The sequence below is a fragment of the Hemicordylus capensis genome, chromosome 2, assembly GCF_027244095.1.
Source record: "Hemicordylus capensis ecotype Gifberg chromosome 2, rHemCap1.1.pri, whole genome shotgun sequence".
NCBI lineage: Eukaryota > Metazoa > Chordata > Lepidosauria > Squamata > Cordylidae > Hemicordylus > Hemicordylus capensis.
This window is the reverse complement of record NC_069658.1, coordinates 311,878,447-311,902,489: the sequence shown is the minus strand read 5'-3', so window position 1 is coordinate 311,902,489 and position 24,043 is coordinate 311,878,447. Positions and strand designations below refer to the sequence as shown.

Below are 24,043 nucleotides of genomic sequence, written 5' to 3'. Positions count from 1 at the left end.
TCCTTTTTGAGTACATTGGTCTTTTTGTAGCCAAAATCTTCATTATATATTTTAATATATCTGTCCTTTCATCATTCCAAGTAGATTGAATTAAGTAGTCAATATAAACACTGAGATCTTTTATTGTTCTATCCAGTGATAGTTAAGGGACATACGAGAACTTCAATGGTTTTCAGAGGTGTTCTTTGAGAAAAACCTGGTATTAAACTAAAAATGAACTGATTTTTACAAAATTAGGTGATGGATTAAAATAACTAATTGTATTAATGTATACAGATTTATTTATTTTAATTAGTTGACAGAAATATCTAAAGGTATATAGATAATGCCTGGAGAGAATATATCTATGTGGTCGCTAAGAGGCAACACCGACTTGACGGCACTTAATCAATCAATCAAAATCAATATAGATAATGAGGCTATTCACAGGAGCAGCCCAAACCAGCCCTGGGTTGGGCTGCTCGTGTGGAGTGCCAGGATTATCCCAAGCCCCATGCTTCTGCCCCTGCTAGCCCAGCCTTTAACCCCATCCTTTAAGTGGGATTAGATGGTGTGAGTGCAACCTCAACCCCTGGGTCAGGGTCAGAGTGCAAACTCGGATGCCTGGAGTGCCCAAATGCATTGGAGACATGGTGCATTGTGGGATACTTGGATGTCACAATTCATTTTCTCGGCCTCCAGGATATTGTTCAGCTTGTGGTGGTGTTCATAGTGTGGGTTCACAAGCCATTTGACTCAGTTATTCTGTGGATGGTCTCGGGGGAAGGTAGGTCCAACCATGTCTTCCACCCTGACCCCCTGACCCCTGTTGCCACGGTCATATGCATGACGTCAATGGATCTTTATTGTGGTATTTCTTTTCTAAGCTGAAGACTTAAGTCTCGTCTTGCCTAAAATAGAACTGTAATGACCTTTTGAAATAGGCAGCCTATTTTTGCAGTTATTTGATAATTAAAGTGACTGGCTGACATCCTGATTAAATTACTCGGTATTACTCAGGGGTTACTCTAAAGGACTTATAAATTTCAATTAGACCATCAAGTACATTTAGTCAGGATGATAGCCACTGATTCTACTCTTCTTGACACTTGTTTTATGCTACTGTGATGATACTTACTTCAACAAAATTAATTCTTGTTTATATTTCCCTGATGGACAGTAAAATCATGCTTTTAATTTTGTGCATCATATTGTGGTGACTATTGAATATGTGAGAGAAGCAGCACACACTAGACTGCTCTAATAAGTCAAGTATTTATTGTTTACAACTTGCTGGAAAGAAAACTTACAAAAGTAAAAAGCAATTCAGAACTGACTCTGTTATTGGTCCATCTGGACTGAAGACTGTTCAGGCCCCCCGGGGAGATCATGACACAGACCTCTGTTGCAAAAACAGTGAAGTTCCTCACATGGCCTGTCGTATCCTGAGGCATTCTGGACTTGCCTTTTAAAGAGGCGAGCCACAATGGTGACTTATTCCTTAAAAAAGTTTCCTCTAACACTTCTGACTATAGAGTTCACATCTGAGATTGAACCCAACAAAACTAAAAGGTGTGTTTTGATGGATATTAAATAAGGCTAGAATGTGATGTTATGGAGGATGCAAGATTCCATTGAAAACACAGCCTTGCAATCACTTCTTCCTATCATCTAATATTTCAAAATATATTATGTGACATCATAGTGCTTAGGGTTTCCCTAGTCTATTGCATCAGTAGTTGCTTATGAGGAAATTCTGAGTGATAACGTCGCATCACACATTGTATATTATTACATGTTACTGGGGGGCAAGAGAAGAAGGTTTAGGGCTGCTGCTGTTTAGTTCTGTTCTTAGGTAAGAAATAAATAAAATGATGGTTGACCTGAGTCCAGACGATCATACTGTTGAAATCTTGTTGAATAAAGTTTATTTTGGGGTGTCCTATTTGTAGACAATATAAGTATACTGGCTGACATACTTTGCAAACGTCATTGTGTTACAATTTCATGCAGTTGCACAAGTGCGCTCTTGCGCACGCACAAAAATTGTGAAAACATGGCTGTGCAATAATACAGGCACTTTTCCCAATGGCCATACAATTGCACAACTGTATATGCACAATGTTTGCATGTCTACAAGAGTACATTTGTACAGCTGTGTGCATGTTGTGTTACAATGTGCATGGAAGTTTGTGCAGTGTCTCAGCCACTAGCTTTATACACCTTGGAAGGAGACAGACATTTTGATTGATTAAGTGTCATCAAGTCGATGTGACTCTTTGCAACCACATAGATAGATTCTCTCCAGGATGATCTGTTTTCAACTTGGCCTTTTAGGTCTTTCAGTGGTGCCTTCATTGCTGTTGTAATAGAGTCCATCCATCTTGCTGCTAGTCTTCTTCTCTTTCCTTCACCTTTCCCCAGCATTATGGACTTCTCAAGGGAGCTGGGTCTTCACATGATGTGTCCAAAGTATGATAATTTGATCCTGGTCATTTGTTCCTTGAGTGAGAATACTGGATTTATTTGTTCTATGATCAATTTGTTTGTTTTCCTGACTGTCTATGGTATCCTCAAAAGTCTTCTCCAGCACCATAGTTCAAAAGTATGAATACTTTTTCTTTCTTGCTTCTTCAAAGTCCAGCTTTTGCATCCATGGAGTGTCACAGGGAAGACCACTGACTGAACGATTCTGATCTTTGTAGGTATAGACACATCAGATAGACATATGAGCTCACAAATTAGGTACAAGCCAACAGCTTGCAATGGTATCCCTAAATTTATCCTTTTACTCCTCCTCCCTTCATATAAATGAATAGTTGCCACTCATACAGGAAAATAGTAAAATGCTGTACTTTGTTATGCTTTCATGGTAAGGACAAAGCCTGTTCTTCACATCTGACAGACAGTGAGTAGCACAGCCCTCAGTAACAGGGGTCCTGTGTGTATCTCTGTGTGTGATGTTTCTGGGGAGAGAAAGTTTTGCAACAAAGTAGCTCTCAGTATGCACAAACTACTTCAGTGACAAATTCTGTTCTTGGTAGTATCGAATGACAGTAGCGCAGTTGTCCTGATAATGGTCTCTTTCTCTTACAGCCATGTTGTGATTGCTGCACATTGGGCCTACGAGTAAAAAGTGAGGGTCGAATCTGTGAGTCCAATCCAAATCTTGGCTACCCTTGCAGCCACGTGATGCTTTCGTGCTGTGAAGGAGAAGACCATCTTATGCCTCCAGAGCTAAAGAGGCACCCTGAACCACTGCCAACAGTGACACCTGAAAAACGTAAGTGCTGCATTGTTAATTAAAGGAAGCACAGAGATGTGAGTCGTCTTCTCACTCTATAAAAAAGGTGATCCCACTGGTGATCCCACTGGTAAACGAAGTGAGCTACTTGTTCTCTGTAGCAGTTTTCCAAGAAATTTCTATGCTTGTAAACTGTTGTAGCTATTATTTCTCTTTGCATCACATTTGATTCTGCTCCAATCTCTTCTATTTATTGCGTGTCTTGGAATTTGTGAGAAGTGTCATTTTTTACCAAGAGAACAAGCAGGTTTCACAGTGAGTTGTTGATGTATATAAGCCAATTTATCCACAATGCAGAATGGAAGTCATTAGCATACAGAACATGATATCCACATATATTGGGGGCTGTGGAATATGTCTGCAAGAGAATGAATCTGTATTCAGGTAGACTATAAAGCATATATAAAGCACAAACCATATATACAGGTGTTGCAGGATGTAGATTGTGCCTCAAATATAGAAGCATCGAGTTATGGAATGTCTGATTCTATGAAGGAATACTTTGTATTTCATGATTTTTCCTCTCCTGGAAATGACTTTACTAGCAAGCCAGAGATTGCCGGTTTGAATCCCCACTGATATGTTTCCCAGACTATGGGAAATACCTATATCAGGCAGCAGCGATACAGGAAGATACTAAAAGGCATCATCTCATACTGCACAGGAGATGGCAATGGAAATGGTAACCCCCTCCTGTATTCTACCAAAGACAACCACAGGGCTCTGTGGTCACCAGGAGTCAACACTGACTCAACCACACACTTTACCTTTAAGTCCATGTTAATCAAAGGTAAAATGCCTCTTTGAAATGTAACTGAAGATGTTTGAATATCTTTCCTCATCTGTGCTTTAAACAACTAGGCAGCTTTGAACCTTAAAATAACAACACCATCAATAAAAACATTCATTGGAAATATATCTATATCTATATCTATATCTATATATCCCATAAAGACCCAAACTCCCATAAAGACCCCTACATCCTGAGTATTTGCTAGTCAATGAGATAACAGGAGAAATATCACTGTAATGGTCTGGCTGCAGCAGTCTGAACCATGAGGGGGAGGGGAGGCAAGTACAGCTGTGTGTTAACTCGGAACAACGATTGGATCAAATTCAATATAATTCCTATCAACAACATTTTGCCTCATGTTCTCAGTGTTAAATCGCTAATATTGGCACCACCTGATATGATATTTTCCATATTGTATTGGGCTGCATCGAACTACATCACTTGATTGGACAGATTTTTTCATGCTTTTTTCTGTTGCTAAGGATGTCGCAAACGTGCTTTTCACCAAATGTTGTGATGTGTCATATATGGACAACATTGCGGTGGGAGGAAAGAGCAATGATGTGATTAGCATCTCTGCTTCAGTGTCGCAGGCTTGCAGTTGCTCCAAGCATGCTGCAAATTGGTTCATCTCCCTTTCTATCACAATGCTTATGGAAGAGACATAGAATTGTCTATTTTAAGGTTTCTGAGCCCAAACTCCACCCTTCTGTGTGTGACTCTTTAGAGGAGCTTTAGAAATCTTTTAGAGGACTTTAGAAATCTTTTTAGAGGAGCTTTAGAGGACTCTTTAGAAATAACACCTCAGATGTATATCCACCTATAGAAAAGAATCACCTCAGAAGTTTAATTTGCCTTAATTTATGTTTAATGGAGGGCCAGGCCTCTGGAATGGGGAAAAAACACCCCCATGAATGTTATATTGTTCTATGTTTCAGCTCCTCATCTCCTCTCCTCTCCTCAATGCTCATGTTGACCAGTATCTTCAGCTGCTCATTTAAGGTACTACTTGGCAAGGGAGGATGCAATCTGAATGTACTGTATGCATTCAAAGCAAAAGTGTGAAAAGTATGTTTGTGTGGGGGGGGGGAGGTTTGCCTGCTCCCTGGAAAGCTTGGCACTTCTGCATGAAATGGGAGTAGTATCAAGCCCTAAAAGGGCCTGCCATGCCTCTCATTTGTATCCAATTTTGACTTGCAAGAATATTTTTTGATGATTTCCTAATTTCCTTATAGCCATTATACCCTATAGAATGATGCATCAAGCAATTTGATCTAGGATTGTATAATCATTGAATGTATGATTCAATAATCACTTGCATCAAATTGGAATAGGTTCAGATTTAACAATTGCATAAATGCACTGCCTTTGAGGCAAGCAAAATAATGTATTTGGGCTCCTCTTTTCCTTCTCCCCTGCTATGGCTTTCACTACTGCAAGCAAGAGGAATTCCTCTCCCCTACTGTCTTTACAAACAGCTCTCATTTATTCCAACTGTCTTAACATTTTAGGGTGGAAATAAATGAGAGCTGTTTGTAAAGATAGTCTCAGAAACTTGCTTAAGCAGAGGGAGAGCATTCAGATTTCGAATGGAAAATCAAATACCAGAGAACACAATGTAGCAATAACAAAGTTAAATCTTTATTAGGAGAGGGAAACAATAATAAACACATTTTTATATTATAAAATTTTTTAAATATATATTTAGGGGACGGGGGAGCCCATAAGAGCAATTTTGTAGCAAAATCTATATTATATTATTTCCAAGAGTATGCCATGGTCATTTGGAGTATTTCATTCTCCAAAATCCATATTTCCTCTGATCTTTTGGGACATTTAAAGGTTTAGGACATTCAGACCTTATGTACACCTCAGATGTATATCCACCTATAGAAAAGAATCACCTCAGAAGTTTAATTTGCCTTAATTTATGTTTAATGGAGGGCCAGGCCTCTGGAATGGGGAAAAAACACCCCCATGAATGTTATATTGTTCTATGTTTCAGCGCCTCCTCTCCTCTCCTCTCCTCAATGCTCATGTTGACCAGTATCCTCAGCTGCTCATTTAAGAAACTACATCACCAATACTCCACAAACTACAGTTAAAAATACAACTATGCACAAAGGAAACCAAAACCAAGAACAAAACATTATGACACATAAAACCAACAGTTGCCACAGCCAAAGAGAGTGCTGGGAAGGAACAAGTGCAGAGAAAGAGTGGGTGAAAGGAAAGAAAGAAGAATGGGAAAGTGGAGTGTGGTGATGGTGGTGGTGTGGGTTGAGGAGGAGGAGGAGGAGGAAGAGGAGGAGGAGGTTTTTCTAAGCACAAATTAAAAAAGAGAAAGAATGAATAGAAGGAGTGAGGGAGGGAAAGACAACTGAGAAAGGTGATCTATAAAGCTAAAAAAAAATTCCCTGTCATTTTACCCATCATATTTGATGGTCCTTCAACTAGCAACATAATAATCCACATAAATGCAACAGGGTAGCCTAAAACATGCTGCAAACTAAGCCTAACTAGGCTGATTTCCTCTTTAGTCAGGTATTCCAACTAATTAGTTCATTTTGGTGAGATGACTGTCTCAAGCAGTCAAGCACTGGAATGGCAGTAGAGCATCAAGCATCCCCACCACCACCATTGCTGCCTTAACCACTTCCCTTTGCCAGGTGCAGTCCACTGCCATGCAACGAGCAAACTCCAAAACAGCCCTTCTGGCAGCAAAACCTGCTGCGACCACCAGAGGTGAATTCACCAAGTTAGACAAAGAAGAGGAGAAGGTAAAGGAGACTGATGTAGCTGTATGCATGTGCATATGTGCCAAATAAAGCAGCTTTCAGTGTGTGCAAGGGGGGAAGTGGCACTTGGTGCCCAGCCCCATAAAAGCCGTTATAAAAGAAATCAGTCTGTTGATCTGTCCAAACAATTGTTTATGAGCAGATCCTTGCAAACTGTGAACTTCCCCACCCTCTTTCTTTTCCCAGTTCTGTTGATGATAGTCTTCTAGGAATTGCTAGTGTTTGCGAGCAATTTCATTCTTGGTTGGAATCTGCAACACAGCTAGCTGAAGGAGAAAGCACCAGCCCATGGCAGCTGGCTGCATGGTGTCGTCTAATGACTATTGCCTTAGGCAACCATACATTTACCAAATGGGGGGCAAAACTTGGACCTGATGCCCTGTAAGGTTTCTTAATATCCAGTCAAGTGTGTCTGCTCTAGTCATTTGCAGGTGCAATATTTCCATCTGTCACTATGTAGGTTCTGAACATTTTCCTTTTCTATTTCTTCAGCCTTTGGGGACTTTATATGTGTAACTGAATTATTTTACTTTAATGTTCCATAAATTATGCATTTAGAGATCATAAAGTAATTAATGCAGCATGCTATTATTTTTGATGTTTGATTAGTTTTTACATACAACAAAGCACAGTGATATATTACAGCAGAATCCATGTCAGGAAATAATGTGGCAAAGAGAGATGTGTATTTAATGCAAATCTTTTTTTAAAAAAAAGAGGGGAGGGGGACAAACGAAAAGTCCTATAGGATTGGTATTCTGTAACTAAGCCTCCTTAAATGTGTGTTGTTCTATTATACAATTATACCATTAGGAGAACGTGTTAAGTATGTAGAAATTATGTGGTGGAAATTCAAGAAGAGAAACCATGTTCTTCTGAAGAAGCAAAAAAGCAAAAGTATTGTAACTCGTCACAATAATTGGTATGTTGAGGCACATGCTTCATTAAATGCATGAAGTGAGCGGACAGAATATAAACTGACATGGGTTTAAAACCAAATAGCAAGGTTAAAACTAAACAAAGCTTGTTGTTGCAATAGCATAAGGACATAACTCATGGTCATTGCACAAAGAAATTTACTTCTACTCTAATTGGTCCAGTGAGCCCTCAAGAGGGACCAGTTCAATGTCAAACCAGCTTGAGGTTGAGCCGGTTCGCATATCCCTAGAGATAACAAGGTAGAAAGGTTCACTTGGCCTTAAGTGAACTATGCCTATGCAAAGTGCATAGATGGAAGAGAGCTTGCATTCCTTTTCCTTTTGTCTCCTTTCAACTTTAATTGGGTCTGTTCCATATGTCTCTCTGCCTATGCTCTCATGCAATTGGAGACAGGCATTTTCTTTTGCTTGTTGCAGTCATAAGAATATAAGAAAAGCCCTGCTGGATCAGGGCCAAGGCCCATCTAGTCCAGTATCCTGTTTCACACAGTGGCCCAAGAGATGCCGCTGGAAGCCACAGGCAGGAGTTGAGGGCATGCCCTCTCTCCTGCTGTTACTCCCCTGCAACTCATCCTTTCTAAATGAACCTGGAGAACATTTTCTAGGAAAAGCCTTGCCAGAACAACCTTTTGTCTGAAATGCAAGCAACATGTCTCTTCCAAACAGGCTAAGGTCAGGAAAATGGCTGAAAGGCTAAGTGTGAGAGGTACACTGAAGCACTCCAAAGTGGCATAGCGAGCATGGCTAGTAACATGTCCCTCCAGTACGCTACTGCTTGGGGCAGCTTACAACATTAATAAAATAGATACAATACAGAGCAATAGAAAATTAATAAAAGTTAAAAGATCAGGCTAGAACTCCATTTAAAAGCTAAACGTTTTAACAGTTAAAAATTTAAAAGGTTCTGTAAAAAGATATGTCTTCAGTTGCTTCACACTGTATTTCTCCTTAGGGTTTTATCCAAAAGTCAACACTCCAAAGTAATAATTTTTTATTATTTGCACAAATAGAACACCCATTTCTTGGGGGAATCCCCCAATGCACCACACATGTTGCATGGTGCATTGTGGGATATCTGGAGGCTCTTGGAATATACATCGCCCAGGCCTCCAGAGCACTGTGCTGCGCCATGGAGCATGGATCGTCTGGGAGTGCAATCCACACTCCTAGCAACATTGCAATGATCATCAGGGAGGAAGGTGAGTTGTACCAGCCTTGTCCCCCACCCGCCCGGTCATGCAAATGTCCAGCATTTTAATCAGCCATGCTTTGACTAGAGGAGATGTAGCAGATGCAGTGGTGACTAATAACAGTGACTATACAAAACTTTGTAGGGTCTCAGAAAAAGTATGCTGATAAACAAAGGGCCTCCCCTAAACACAGATATATGTTCTATACCTTTATCTATATTTTGAATACATTTATATTTAGGATTAAAACTATATGGAATCACAAATCTGATTTCTTGCTTCATTAAAAAAAAAAAAGGTAACATGATCTAAAAGTAATCTGAATAAAACCTGTATAAATCTAGACCCAATATATACAAAGACAATAAGCAAAATATATTCTCCAGGGTAAAAAAACAACAACCTCATCAAATATATGTAGAGAGATCTATAAACATATGAAGTCTGTATAGAAGAAGGATGCAGCCATACTTTGACTAGAGGAGATGTAGGAGATGCAGTGATAAGTAATAACAGCTAGTAATAAACACATTATGTGAGAAAGTTTGAAGTTGAATATTGTCCTCGTGGGAAAGGGGCTGTGGTTTATCAAGAAAGTGGCACCTAACTACACCTACATGGACTGGGGCCTGTGATGAATGGACTTCTTTCTTCTCAGCCCTACATGACCAAGCAAGCGAAAGAAGGAAGCAATGGCAGGGGTCGGGGGGAAATCACTGTTGCATATGTGGCATAGTGCTGGGCAATGCATGGCTAATATTTGATCCTGTAGTAGTATTACTTGAGAAGGACATGAGACAGAGTCAGATCTGGCATCTGGTTTTTACTTGCTGATATTCGTACATTTTGTCTGTTTTTATCAGAAAGAGAAGCTACTTGCTGTTGCCACCACACACAACCTGGCATATCTTTTATTATAAATCACAGTTTTGGTCTATTAGAATTATCTGCTGAAACAGAATTCACAGGAATTAAAATAAATCTCAGTTTGTAACTGAGGCCTGCTTTTCATTCTCTAGGACAAAATATAAATTGATCGCTGCTGCTTTCCTCTCACTGTTTCTCTGTTCAACTAAGACCATTGGTAAGCCATGAAAAGAAATAAATAGGTGGTGGGGCGGAACAAAACAAAACACTGATTAGTCCCCTACTATTTCTGGACTGAACTTATCAAAAGAAACACCTTTCTTCCCCCTGGATCCAATTTACTTTAGGGAAATATGAATATTTTTGGACTATTATATTGAAATCCTTTGGAATCTGAGATTTTTAAAATTTGTCTTGGACAATGTCAGGTATCATTTTAATGTGTGATTTTAAAGACATGTTTTCAGATTAATGTGTTTTTCATGTTATTTCCTCTTCTGTCTTCTGTTGTTAGTATTCTGTTAAATGTTCCTTTAAGGAACATTTTCAAAAACCTAAGTGTTTGGCATGAAATAGTTGAACCTTGATGAACTTATTATTTGGATCCATTTCAGTTGGGTTTCAAGCATAGTTTTGGTATGAAGATTGCTTTGATCACTCTGTGGGGTGATCTGTGCAATGAGAAAGACAGGGGAAGTGCACCCCTATTAGATCTCTTGGTCCACTCAGCAGCTTCCAATACCTTCAACCGTGGTATCCTTCTGAAGAGGTTGCTTGGATTGGGTGTTGGAGGCAAAGTTCTGGAGTGATTCTGCTGCTACTTGGATGGCCATCTACAGAATGTGGTGCTGGGGCACTCTTGTTCTGCCCCGAGGAGTCTTCATTGTGGGGACCTTCAGGGTTCCATAATGTCCCCCATGATTTTGAACATCTATATGTGGGAGAGGGGGATAGAGTGAGGGTTCATTAGTATGCAGATGATATTCAGCTCTATCTCTCCTTTTTATCAAATACAGTGGTCATCCTGAATCAGTCCTTGGACATGGTAATGGTAACTATGACTCAGTCCAGACAAGATGGAGGTGCTGTTAATCAGTGTTTCATCTGTCCAGTTTGGTGGTGCACAACCCTGCTCTAGATGGGGTTGTGCTTCCCTGAAGGAGCATGTTTGTAGCTGGCTGCTTATAGATCCATCTCTTTCATGTGAGGCTTAAGTTGGCCTCATTGGCACATAGCACCTTTTATCAGCATTGGTTGATGAACCAGTTACAGCCCTATCTGGACAGAGATAGCCTGGCAACAGTTATCCATGCACTGGTAATTATTGTTTCAATGCATTGTGTCATTGGATTATTGCAGTGCATAATCATTGCAATGCTATCAGTTGCACTGGTTGCCAGTCTGCTTCCAGGCCCAATTCAAAGTGTTGGTGCTGATCTTTAAAACCCGAAATGACTTAGAACAACCCTTTCTGAAGGTGTGTCTGCTCCAATACATTCCTGCCTGTTCTTTATAATTATCTTCGGAGACTCTCCTCTGGGTGCCATCACTCACAGTGGTGTGAGGGAGGCTGCCAAGGAGAGAGACTTGTTAGGAGTGACCCCTCTGTCTATGGAATACCCTGCCTAGAGAGGTTCAGCATTTAGGCGCTAGGCTTCTTCTACAGCTGGGAAAGCAGAATCTTCTCAGTTACATAAGGCTGCATCAAAATAATTGCATAACAAGAAGATGAGAAATCTTCAAGTGTTTCATTAGCACTTCATAGCTAAATACATGTGAAGACTATTTTATTATTTATTATGCACAAATTGCCATTGTGCAGAGTTAACAAATGCAACTGCAAGTCCTTGTTTGAGGACCCCTGCTAACTTGACAAAGAGGCACTTTTAAATGTGGTGATTCTCTTTATTTAGCAGGGGGAAAGTAACTGGCCCAATCCACCCCCAGCACAGTACCTCCAGTGACTGTTGCTGGTGTCTATCTTATGTTTCTTTTAGATTGTGAGCCCTTAGGAGACAGGGATCTACAGTATCTCATTTATTTATTGTTTCTCTGTGTAAACCGCTCTGAGCCATTTTTGGAAGGGCAGTGTAGAAATCAAATAAATAAATAAATAAATAAATAAATAAATAAATAAATCTAAATTTAGAAGGAGAGAGAGATGAGGGCTATGAGCTGCTTAACACTTTGTGAAGGGTGGTAAAAGGAGATAATCAACTGACCTGTGCAGAGGCATATCTAGGGAAAATAGTGCCTATGGCAAGAGCTGAAATTGCACCCCCTGTCCAAGCATCTGACACCCATCTTTCAGATAACTTTAACATAATATCAGCTCAAAAATACAAGTCAAGCTCATTAATCTTTTAATATTTCAAAACCTATTTAGCAGTGGACGTAGCCAGACCAAAAAACGCTGGGAAACTACAAATTTCAGTATGCTGGGGCTCATGAAATACCCAAAAACTATGTGGAGATGTACTTTGAGAACTAAACAGAAGTGCCTGTCTAATTCTCTACTATGCATTGTAGCATCACCATTACATAAGTTTTAAAAATAAATGGAGAATTTGACTTTTCCCAGATACTCTGAAAATAATTAAAGGATATGCAGAGTAAACTGTGTTACTGCTTGGAATATATTCTAGTATTCTAGACAGACAGTTAAAATGAGAGAAAGAGAGCAAGAAACTCCCAGTGGGCCTTAATACTAAGGATTTCACACTGATTCAAAGACAAACTCACCATTAATAGCCATATTATTAAGACATCACATTTAACTCACTTATCACAAGAAGAAAAGTAAGAGCAAATGAATACGATCCTAGCTCATAAGCTTCAGCTCAGTATTCACAAGCCCTGATTCTCTGTACATAGTGCTAAACTGAATATGTGTACAGTGACTTGTAGTATATTAATTTTTTTCAAAAAACTTTACCTGTAGCCCCTTTGGGGGGCTTCTTAAAGGCTGTGGGGGATCTGCAAAGGTTCCCCCTCCCCCCGCTGGCCTATAGGGCTTCACAGGGACCATTTTAGCATGTGCAGTGGCCATTTTTAAAAATAATATGTTTTTTAAAAATGGCTGCTGAAAACAAAGTGGCCACTGCAAATGGCCTCTGCGAGGCCTGGCATGGCCTAGGGCCTCACAGAGGCCATTTGAGCATGCAGGGTGGCCATTTTGTTTTCGGTGGCCATTTTTAATTTTTTTTTATTTTTAAAAATGGTGCGCCCTCTTCAAGTGGCACCCACGGCACATGCCCTGCCTGCCCCACCCTAGATACGCCCCTGGACCTCTGTTAACTAATGTCAAAGGCAGGAAATGTTGATGTCTTCCCTGTGGCATGCTGAAGGAGGTCCACATGCATTTGCAACTTTCACTTTTGGCCATGGAAAATGCACAAATTCCTCCTTTGCAAATTACTCAACTGTGCCAAAAGTCACTAATGAATATTAGCTTTTGTTGCTTCTCAGCATGCTAGCCAGTTATATGACAATTAAATAAGATAAAAGAATTAATTTGTGCTAGTAGAATTATTCAGTTTCTTTCATGGGTAACACAGAGTTTAACTTGGATTCTCTTCCCACCCCGCCCCCCATTTCTGGTATATCCAGATAAACAGGTCAGAACGGTATCTGATTTAGCTGAGTAATCTTCCAGCATTAAGTACTCAAAGTCATAGACAAAATAGGAGTTTATAAGAAAAAACTTTGCCTTTACCTATACTGATATTAAAAGTTATCTATCTCAACCCAATAAACATATAGTAATTATCCATAAATTTGTCCATTTGGCACTGGATTTATCTCTACATTTGACATTGCCAAATGTTATTTATACATTTGGTGTTTGGCATTGGAGTCCCCCATGCTTGTGGTGGTGGGGACTTCAATGTTCACTTTGGGACCAATTTGTCCGAGGTGGCTCAGAAGTTCATAGCAGTCGTGACCACTATGGGCCTATCCCAAGTGGTCTTGGGACTGACACACGTTGTTGATCACACTTTTGATCTGGTCTTTCACTCTGATCAGGGTGGATCACTCTTCGGAGACTCTCCTCTGGGTGCCATCACCCACAATGGTGTGAGGGAGGCTGCCAAGGAGAGAGCCTTCTCAGGAGTGACCCCTCTGTCTGTCTCGGACCATGGATCACTCCTGTGATTTCCCCATTGTCATGGATGGACCACCATCTGGTTAAGGTTGGACTCATGATCACGCCCCACCTCCACAGGGATGAGAGGCCTTTTACGATGGTTCTTGAGATAAACAATTTCAGAACAGTGGTAAATATGATGGTAACCTCCAGACTTGACTACTGCAATGCAATCTATGTGGGACTGCCTTTGTACATAGTCCAGAAACTGCAATTGGTACAGAATGTGGCAGCTAGTTTGGTCTTTAGTTCATCTTGGAGATATCATAGTACTCCTGAGTTGAGGGGACTACATTGGCTGCCGATAGGTTTCTGGGCAAAATACAAGCTGCTGGTTGTAACCCATACAGCCCTAAACAGCTTAGGCCCTGGGCATTTAAGAAAACATCTTCTTCACCATTACCCCCACGGCCATTTGAGATCATCTGGAGAGATTCTTCTGCAGTTGCCACCACAATGTCTGATGGCCACTCAGGGACGGGCTTTCTCCGTTGCAATCATGACCTCCCTGTTGAAATGAATGAACTCCCTGTTGAAATAAGAGCCTCCCCATCTCTAACAACTTTTTAAAAGGCAGTTAAGACACATTTGTTCACCCAGGCTTTTAATTAGATTTACAGTTTTTAATACTTTACAACAGTTTTAATATTGTAAATTGTTTCAATTTGTACTGTTTTTATCGGAAACTGCCCAGAGACATATATTTTGGGTGGTGAATGAATGAATGAATGAATGAAAGAAATCTGTATTAGACACTGAGCCGGATTTCATGATCAGTGAGACCCGGTTGATAAGGGTGCATGGGGAGAGCGGGTTAAGCCCACTCTCCCCGCACATGAGCAGGGAGGGAGCCCTGGGCGGCCGGATGGGCCGCCCACACGATTGCTGGTTCTGTGATGGAGCTGGCAGGGGCTGGGGGGAGCAGGGGGCCGATCATCCCCCGCCAGCTTCAGCATGCCCTGCGCGAGCATGCAGGGCATGCTAGTGAGACCCCAGGAGCCAGGAGGTGGCTTTTCGCTGCCCCTCCGGGGGTCTCCTCATGAGTAGCCATGCCACGGCACCGCAGCTACTCACAATTATTAAAACCAGGTTTGCAGAGCACTCGCTCCGCAAACCTGGTTTTAGGGCAGGGGTACTTAGGTGGGTTACCCGCCTAGGAACCACCAGGCTCGCAGCCAAGCGCGCTGGTTCACATGATGGGGCAAAATCGGGCTAGCCTCCGCTAGCCCTATTTCACCTCATCGTGTGAATAGCCTCTATCTATCTAAGGAGCTAAGGGTGGTATACATACTTAGAGGTCATTCACACAATTGAAAACTGTGGTCTACCCAGGTTTGGGATCTGTGTGTACTCCAAATTTTTGATTGTGTGGAAGCAAGGTCAGAGGAAAACCTGGGTAGAAGTGATTGTGTGGAAGCAAGGTTAAAGAAAAACCTGGGTAGCTTTTCCTCCTACCTTGCTTCCACACAATCACTTCTACACAGGTTTTCCTCTAACCTTGCTTCCACACAATCAAAAATTGGGAGTACACACAGATCCCAAACCCAGGTAGAACACAGTTTTCGATTGTGTGAATGACCTCTTAGTGTCATGGTTTTGCCCTCACAACAATCCTGTGAGATAGGTTAAGTTGACAGTGACTGGCCTGTTAAACATCTGTAGTCTAAATCCAACAATTGCACTGCACTGGCTTTCTTGTGATCAGATTTTTGAGAAATTGAGCACAAGATTGAGGAATACCAGTGTTTGCCTTTTCTGTATGACCTCAGGCAAATCAGTTTGCCATTATTTCTTCTGTTTGCCCTTCACATTGCCTGATAAAATGAACTGTGCAGGAAGAGCTAAAGCAATTCCTTTTAATCAATGGCATTTTAAAATTCTGTTCTCTCTGTCCCTTAACATTTTTTTCTGCTAATTTACTGATCAATTCTGTTTGACCTTTAGGCTTTCCCCTCCTACTCATGGCAAAAGAACAGGAGAAGTGCTAACTTGCCGAATACCCTAATGTGTCTATATATGCTTAGAGCAAGCTAGCAGTGTGAATTGACATGAAAAAAGATATTCGCCATTAAAAATAGAGCCCCTCACATGGGTTTACATATGTTCTTTATCTCTTGGAAAGTTATACATAGGTTGCAAATAAAGTAAAATCTATGAGTCTTAGTTAGAAAGAAGGGCTGGTATTTGTATTCAAATGCTTACTATTTTTGTTTGGGTGTATTTGTATATGCACTGCAGCTTTTACAAGCATCTGCTACTGTTATGTGCTGTGGGCATCTAAAAGAACCTAGGGAACCTAGGGAAACATATCCCATCTTCATTCATGCTTTCCTAAATTTATTGCTGTTTAGTACATCTCTTAGCATTCATGATTCTTTTATACAAAATCTTGGGCTGAATTTTGGAGTGCTTCTAGGAATGAAAAATGGAAGTACCACTTTTGCCGTGCACTGCCATCAGTGTAGTGATGCGGACAGCATTCCTGTTGGTGGCAGTGAATGGCAAAAGGGGTAAGTCAATTTTTATCACCATAACTCTTTCCAAGAGACACTGAGGCTGTCTAGCAGCCTAGCCCAAGCTAGGGCAGCCTAGCCTAGCCTAGCCTGCTTGTGTAGAACACCAGGATCTGCGTGGATCCTGACGCACCCGCCCAGCCTAACCCCACTCCCAAGCCTGGCTCTTACCTGAGATTAAGGGAGCAAGCACTCCCTTAACCTGGCTGCTGGGATTTGATTTCCATGAGCCTGCGTGCACCTGTTCCTCTGCAGGGCATGTGCACAGAATATAAGAACATAAGAAAAGCCATGTTGGATCGGGCCCAGGGCTCATCTAGTCTGACACTGTCCATTTTTTTCCTACCTTCTGTGTCCTGTCCTTCAATCAGTTACCAATCCATGACTGAACCTTTCCCCTTATCCCATGACTGCTAAGTTTACTCAAGAACCTTTGATGGGGAAATTTGTCAAAAGATCTTTGAAAATCCATGTATACTAAGACAACTAGATCACATCCACATGCCTGTCGACAGTCTCAAAGAATGCCAAAAAGTAGACTCAGTGTCATCAAAGAACAGGAGGCAATTTCGCCTTGCCTCCAAATATGCCTTCCTGTCAGAAGAAATGTTGCCACCACAGAACCAGACTGTGGCACGAAGAGAGGGCAAGGACTGACAAACACCCTGGAGAGGGAGAACAGCCACATATCACCCACCACTGTATTTCTGCTACCATTGTCATTTGGGGACAGGTTAAACCGTGGAAGGAAGAGGACTTGTTTTCCAGCCTGTCAAATAAATGGGCATGTTCTTAGCATATAGAAATGTTCAGTCATGTAATCTACATAAACAGAGGACTTTCCCCTGGTTTGTTGTTTTGAATAATGGCTCAGGAATGTTTGCAGTTTCAGAGATTGAGGATCACAATGAAGCCTTGTCGATCAGTAATGAAGGCGAATTGTCAAACAGCTTACCTGGAGATGACCTGGATGAGTGTCTTGTCTACCCAGGAGAGCTCTGTCAACATCTATGCATCAACACAGTGGGATCTTATAAGTGCTCCTGCTTCCCAAGATTTACTTTGCAGGATGATGGTCTCAGCTGCAGCCCAGGTGGGAAAATATGTAGGGTGAAAAAATGGTCCAGATTGCAGTTTGTAATTACTTCATCCATTGTGAATTAAAGGGAGAAGGAGATGTGTAAAATAGAAATTTAAATTTATTTCAATTGTGCTGGTAGCCCTCATTAGGTAATCTGAGTATATCAGACACTAATCTTTCTTGTCTACCTCATTGAGGGATGTGGAAAATTCTAATTTGGGAGACTGAAATAACAGTATTCTGCCTTTTCCTTCTCTTTCATTGTTACTTAGATCTTTGGAACTTATAAAATTCGTTGAAAATCCCCATGCAGTAACAGTGGTCTTTCATTTTTATCATCATCATACATACATAAAAATGATACCTATGGAAGTAAATGATGGTTTTAAATGTCTGAGATCATAATTGTGTGTTATATGAAGTCGGATTAATTTGTGGACAAAGTAGTTTGCTCATGATGCTAGGACAACAAGGCCATCCCCTAATTACTGTACATAAGTACTGTAATTAGACTCTAGGCTTACTGATGTGTTATTGATATAGCAATAATGATGTCCTTGGACTCTGCCACCTGTTCTATCATTTAAGTGGATTCATCTTTTATTGTGATGATAATGATGATGATGACCATCATCATCATCATCATCATCATCATCACCATCACCATCACCATCACTATCATAATAAATATTTGTATTTTGCTTTTCCATTAAGAAAACTTCACAAAGTTGTTTCAATAGCAACTCACTATTGTAGCAACTTACCTGTACTATTTTACAAAGCTGCAACTGCTTTTCGATAAGATGTAGAGGCTGGTCTCACAAGCAGCCAAGGTCGGGCTAGGGCAACCAAGCCCAAACTTGGCTGCCCAGGGGAAGCACTTGGAGCCAATCGGCTCCCTGTAGCACCTCAGCAGCAAACCCGGCTAAGAAGCCGGTCTCTTAAATGAGGTTAAGGGAGCAAGCAGTCCCTCAACCTGAGTTACCTGACCATGTGTCAGCGATGGCTGCTTTCAGCCAGTGCTGAAGCACTGATGGGCCCTTGCCTGCCGCTTCTGCTGCCTTCCCCACTGACCGCCCTCAAGCCCTCTCACGTGGTAAGTAACATAACTTATATTTTTCATATGTGTAACCCTAATTGTATCTTAGGAACAGGAGGGCTGCTTGAATTGCACAAGACAATTTTGACCTCACAGATTTTTGTGGACCTACAAAGCAATGTTTTGCTTTGTAATCATATCCAGCTTCCTCTATATTTGTACGTTTTAAAATGACAAGAAAAAATGTGTTTTGCACTTGTAAACCTTCAGTATCATCAAGCCAAAGTTTAGCACTTTAAGAACCATAGTTCAACATGGAAGAGATTTAGCATGTGTTTAACACTCAGTTTAACTCAATGCCATTTTAAAATGCTCATATTTGAATGGATCATGGCCACTGTTTAAATCAATCAAAATCTGGCAGAGGTCGTAATGGCAAAGCTCATGAACATATCTGTATCCGTACAATATAACTGGGGAGTGCTGTGCCATTTATTGCATGTCTGAGATTCCAGTCCATAACTCTCCAAGTTAAACATCTCAAGTTTTTCAGCTGAGAAAGACCATGGCTTGAGATGAAGCAAAATCAATAGCTGCTTCATATGGAGTTAAAAATCTATATAGGACCATGCCATTTATTGTTGTTGTTGTTGTTGTTGTTGTTGTTGTTATTATTATTATTATTATTATTATTATTATTATTATTATTATTATTGATTCGATTTCTATACCGCCCTTCCAAAAATGGCTCAGGGCAGTTTACACAGAGAAATAATAAATAAATAAGATGGATCCCTGTCCCCATAGGGCTCACAATCTAAAAAGAAACATAAGATAGACACCAGCAACAGTCGCTGGAGGTACTGTGCTGGGGGTGGATAGGGCCAGTTACTGTCCCCCTGCTAAATAAAGAGAATCACCATGTTAAAAGGTGCCTCTTTGCCAAGTTAGCAGGGGTTAGATGCTTAGATGTACTGTTTAGTCAGGGGCTTAACTATAATAGGGCAAGAGGAGACAGTTGTCTGGGGGCCCACTGCCTTGGGGGCCCCCCAGCGGCAAGTCATATGACTGACTCTCCCAGCCGCGCACCCTCCCAGGCTTCCTTCAGTTGTATTCATCCTCCGAAACTGATGTGAGTGTTAAGACTTGGAGCTACCAGAATAGCATGTCTTTCTCTAGTACCATTAAATGACTTGCACCGTCCACAATTTACAAAACCTTTAAAAAAATAATTTAGAATGGTGTTCTACACACTTGATCTTAGCCAAAAGGCCAAGAAGCGATGGAATGATGTTCTATTGTGGCACATAGGGGTGTGTGTGTGTGTGTGTGTTTACTTCAGTGAGGGAGGGCCATTTTAAAATCTTGTCTCTGGGCCCACTCCACCCTTGCTATGCCCCTGTGTTTAGTTTGTCATACTTGGAATAAATGTCTATGGTAGTGCTTATATGAAGCAATACAATTAATGTTGATATGTTTCATTTACATAAATGAATAGATTTTGAAGAAGATGGACAAAACACTGCCTTAGGGGACAAAGCTACTCTTGCTCCAGAAACCCTGAATATTCAGCCTGTGACAATCAACAATTTACATGTGGAGGAAGATAAGTGTAAAGGTATGAATGATAGGCTAGATGGAGTAATAAGATGGTTTACAAGGCTGAAATAAATTCCAAAGCTTCCTTGGATATTTTCATTTCAGCACACATCCACACATTACTTGCCTACAATATTAGCCTGAAGAGAGAGACAGATGGAATCTCAGAGGGTAACATACTGAGGTAATTTGAGGTTAGCTTCTGAATTCAAGTTTGTTTTGTACTAGTTATTTAGCCTTGTTTAGGCAACACAGCTACATGTGGTAGCTTCAAACAGGTGTATGCCCATAAAAGAAGGAGGGTACATAGTGATCAAGGTTACAAAAATAGATTAAGTTTATTCACACAACCTTTTATTGGGTTGGGGAGTTCAGGCGGGGAGGGCAGGAGAGAACCTACCTCCCCCCCAGACAATTCAGTGGCAATCCCAGCCGTGCGGCTTGTGTGCCTACATGACTGGTGCTACCACAAGTGGTGAGACATTTTGGTGGCTGGGAAAATTCACCCCGGTCTCTAGATATCCCACAATGCACCATGCGACAAGCACCGTGCATTGAGGGATTCCCCCTGTGAGCTCTGTGCACTGGGCTCTGTGTCTGCTTGGGCTGTGTGCAGCCCAAGCAGACACACAACCCCATACCTGGGTAAAAGGTAGTGTAAATTCCCAGGCTACCTGTGGAGGCAGTGCCAGGATGGGCTTCGATCCCAGTGCTTCACACGAGCATCCTTACCCTTGTAGGGCTGCTTGGGTGGACAGCCTCATTGTTTGTTTTTGCATTTTACATTCTGGACATTTTACATTGCATTTTACATGGCAGGGAATCGGGATCAAAATTAGGGGGCAGGAACCTTAGAACTCTAAAGGAGGGTTGCTTTGCTTTAATTTTCACACATTCTGAAACATTGTGTTTTCCAGATAATGGTCCCTGCAAGCACAAATGTCATACTCTGGAAGGAAGGATAGAGTGCTCCTGTTTACCTGGCTTTGCCCTCATGTCAGATGGGGTTTCTTGTGAAGGTGAGTGAATGTTGCAATTGTTTTCACTAAATTTATTTTACTAAAATATATTTAGGCAATCCCTCCCCCGCTCCCACCCTCTCTCATAAGAGTAGTACAAGTCAAGAGAACTGTTTATAATGACCTAAAAAGACACTTGCAATGTCTATAGCAGCATGTTGGACTCAAAACTTGCGCTTTCACATATGTACGTGTCTAGACCAATGGTTTCCAACCAGGGTTACTCCAGATGTTGCTGAACTACAAATCCCATCATCCTCAGCCACAATAAATGTAGCTGGGGATGGTGGAAATTGTAGTTCAGCAACATCTGGGGGAACCCTGGTTGAGAACTACTGGTCTAGACCACTTCATGAGAAAAATAAAACTAAATGCAAGCATATTGTTCTTTCACTTCTGCAAAAACCTGTGCAATGTCTTAAGTGGAAGTATGAGGACCACTACAGAAGCAGAGGCAAACACACTTTAAAACCTCCCTCATGATCAGGACAATGCTTCCACACCTATTGAAGGCCTAGTGCACATGTGTTTCGCACTCTGTATGTGCTCAGAGTGAAAGAGGCAAAGTCACATCATACATAAACTGAATTGGTTCTTAGAGATGGTGACCATGTAGGATATGGGCGCACAAACAGACATAGAGGAAGACACACTCAGAAAGTTCAATGAGCTTTATTATAGAAAGTTGCTCATCAGGATAAAATTCAAACAGGTTGTCCAAATTAAACACGTTTCTGATTCAAGTGTAGTGCAGTGTGCCTAGTTTTTACATGTGTGTGCAATCAATAATTACAGCTGTCTAACAAATCCTAATAAAACATTTAGAGAGAAACAGAGAGAGAAGAAAGAAAGGAGGGCTTAGGAAAGGGATGGCAGTGATTAGTAGGGAGGAGGGATGGTGGGGGAGCAGGCTGAGCTGTTTGTTGAATAGGCATCTCACCAGGTTCATGAAGAAGGCTTCAAAGGAATTGTTCATTGCTGGGGCTTGGGAATGATGCAGGCTTCAAGCAGTCAGGCAGGCTGGTGGTAGATGGAGAGAGAGAGAGAGAGAGAGAGAGAGAGAGAGAGCACCCTGGCTGGGTAGTTTTGACATCTCACTGCACAGCAGAGGTCACAGACAGTCCCTGTCCATGGAAAGAATTCCTGCTTTAGCCCCACGGCTTGAGCAGCGAACTCTGGGATCGCTCTTGAGCAAAGATCTGTTGGTTAGGCAAAGCTTGCTGATTTGCCATGTCCAGAGACCCCTTTTTATAGCAGCTGGATCCTATAGACCTGCACTAGGAGTTCTTTCAAGATAGCAATTTCAGTCATGGATCTCCAAAGTGTCAGTCGCTCTTATCATAAAACTTCTCTCTCTTGACCAAACTGTTTCTTTGTTAGACCAGTTCAGAGCAGCATCCTCTGCATACTGTCTTTTTCCTGTCAGGAAGCAATTTGCTCCTCTGTTTGTTCTCCAAACATCTGCATTTCTTAAGTTGTTGGTCTGTCTTTGCCTAAGAGGCAGGCTCCTAGTGCCTCTTGCTCCAAAGAGTGTTAAAAAGTCAAAACGGGTTGTTTAAGAAGGAAGAAGCTACCCCTGTTTCCCCGAAAGTAAGACCTACCCCGAAAGTAAGACCTAGCAGTAATTTCTGATGTACCGCTAATTGCCCTAGTGCATTTTTGGGGCTAAAATTAATATAAGACACTGTCTTATTTTCGGGGAAACACAGTAATCTATATGTGTGAGACAGCAATCAAATTATTTCTTGCGTACATCTACCTAGTGTGTAATTCTAAAAAAGAATGTTCAAAGTAACAGCAAAAGGGTGCATGTTCGAGGATCAACTAGCCTGATTAATGCATTTGACTAAGGCAAAATGATATAGGTGACATCAACATGGCAAGCATTCTGTCAGAGGAAGTAAGGGATTAGCTTCCAGCTTGTCTCCTAGGAGTTAATCATTTCACGCAGAGTTGAGTGAGGCCTTGCAACAGGGAATCTCTCAGTGGAATTGCTGGCAAAGACACACAGACCTCAGCCAAAGTTCCTGCTGGGCTATGAGTTCTGGTCCAATATGAGTGGCCTGGGACATAACACATGAGACTTCACAATCTAGAAGATGCTTTAAATGGCAATCATGGTGGTTGCCGCCATACGTCGGGTGTTAGCATACAGTGTCATGCCACAGGAATTGGATTACTTCTCAGTGCCATCACAACATTAAAAAAAGAGTTTTGATTGTATGCAAGAGATTTCTCATTCTCATGGCAAGCACCATTGGAGATAACCACAATGAGTAGTGGTCACTGAAAGTTTGTTATGTGTATCACACATGGGGAAATAGGTATACCAGGATCTTGCATTTAGTCTAAGGTGTCATAGATAGCATTGCACAAAGCAACCTCCCATCTGCATTGTGTGATCTGCCTACTAGAGCTAAAAGTAGGAGCAAAGAGATTTTTTCACTTCTTATTTGCTTGGGAGGACATTCATCAACCTCAAGAAAGACCTCTCGCCTCTTTATGTGACACTTAAAAGAAAATGTCCATAAATTCCAAAGAAACTGAAGAAGAAGTGTCAATAAAACAAGATTGCAAGAGAACCCAGCTGAAGATCCATAGTCCCCAGTTCCTGAATAAATCTGGTGATTTGAAAAGATAATACAAGGACATGATAGCACTGTAACCTCAAAAACACTGTTAATTAGATAGTTCCAGTGTAGAAGAAATGTTATATTATCCCAGGACCAGTTCTAATACAATTTTATTTTTTCCCCTCACTTTTGTCTGCAATGTG

At 41.2% G+C, this 24,043-nt stretch overlaps 1 protein-coding gene and 1 pseudogene across 1 annotated transcript in view; one reads left to right on the top strand and one right to left on the bottom strand.

Moving 5' to 3' along the window:
• Positions 1 to 24,043, top strand: part of FBLN2 (fibulin 2) — a 165,652-nt gene that overhangs the window by 94,095 nt on the left and 47,514 nt on the right. Inside the window, 4 exon segments of the mRNA XM_053293430.1 lie at positions 3,076 to 3,262; positions 17,416 to 17,622; positions 20,148 to 20,267; positions 21,166 to 21,267. Of these exon segments, the coding sequence (XP_053149405.1) occupies positions 3,076 to 3,262; positions 17,416 to 17,622; positions 20,148 to 20,267; positions 21,166 to 21,267 (616 nt within the window).
• LOC128348363 (uncharacterized) lies at positions 19,783 to 19,933 on the bottom strand (annotated as a pseudogene).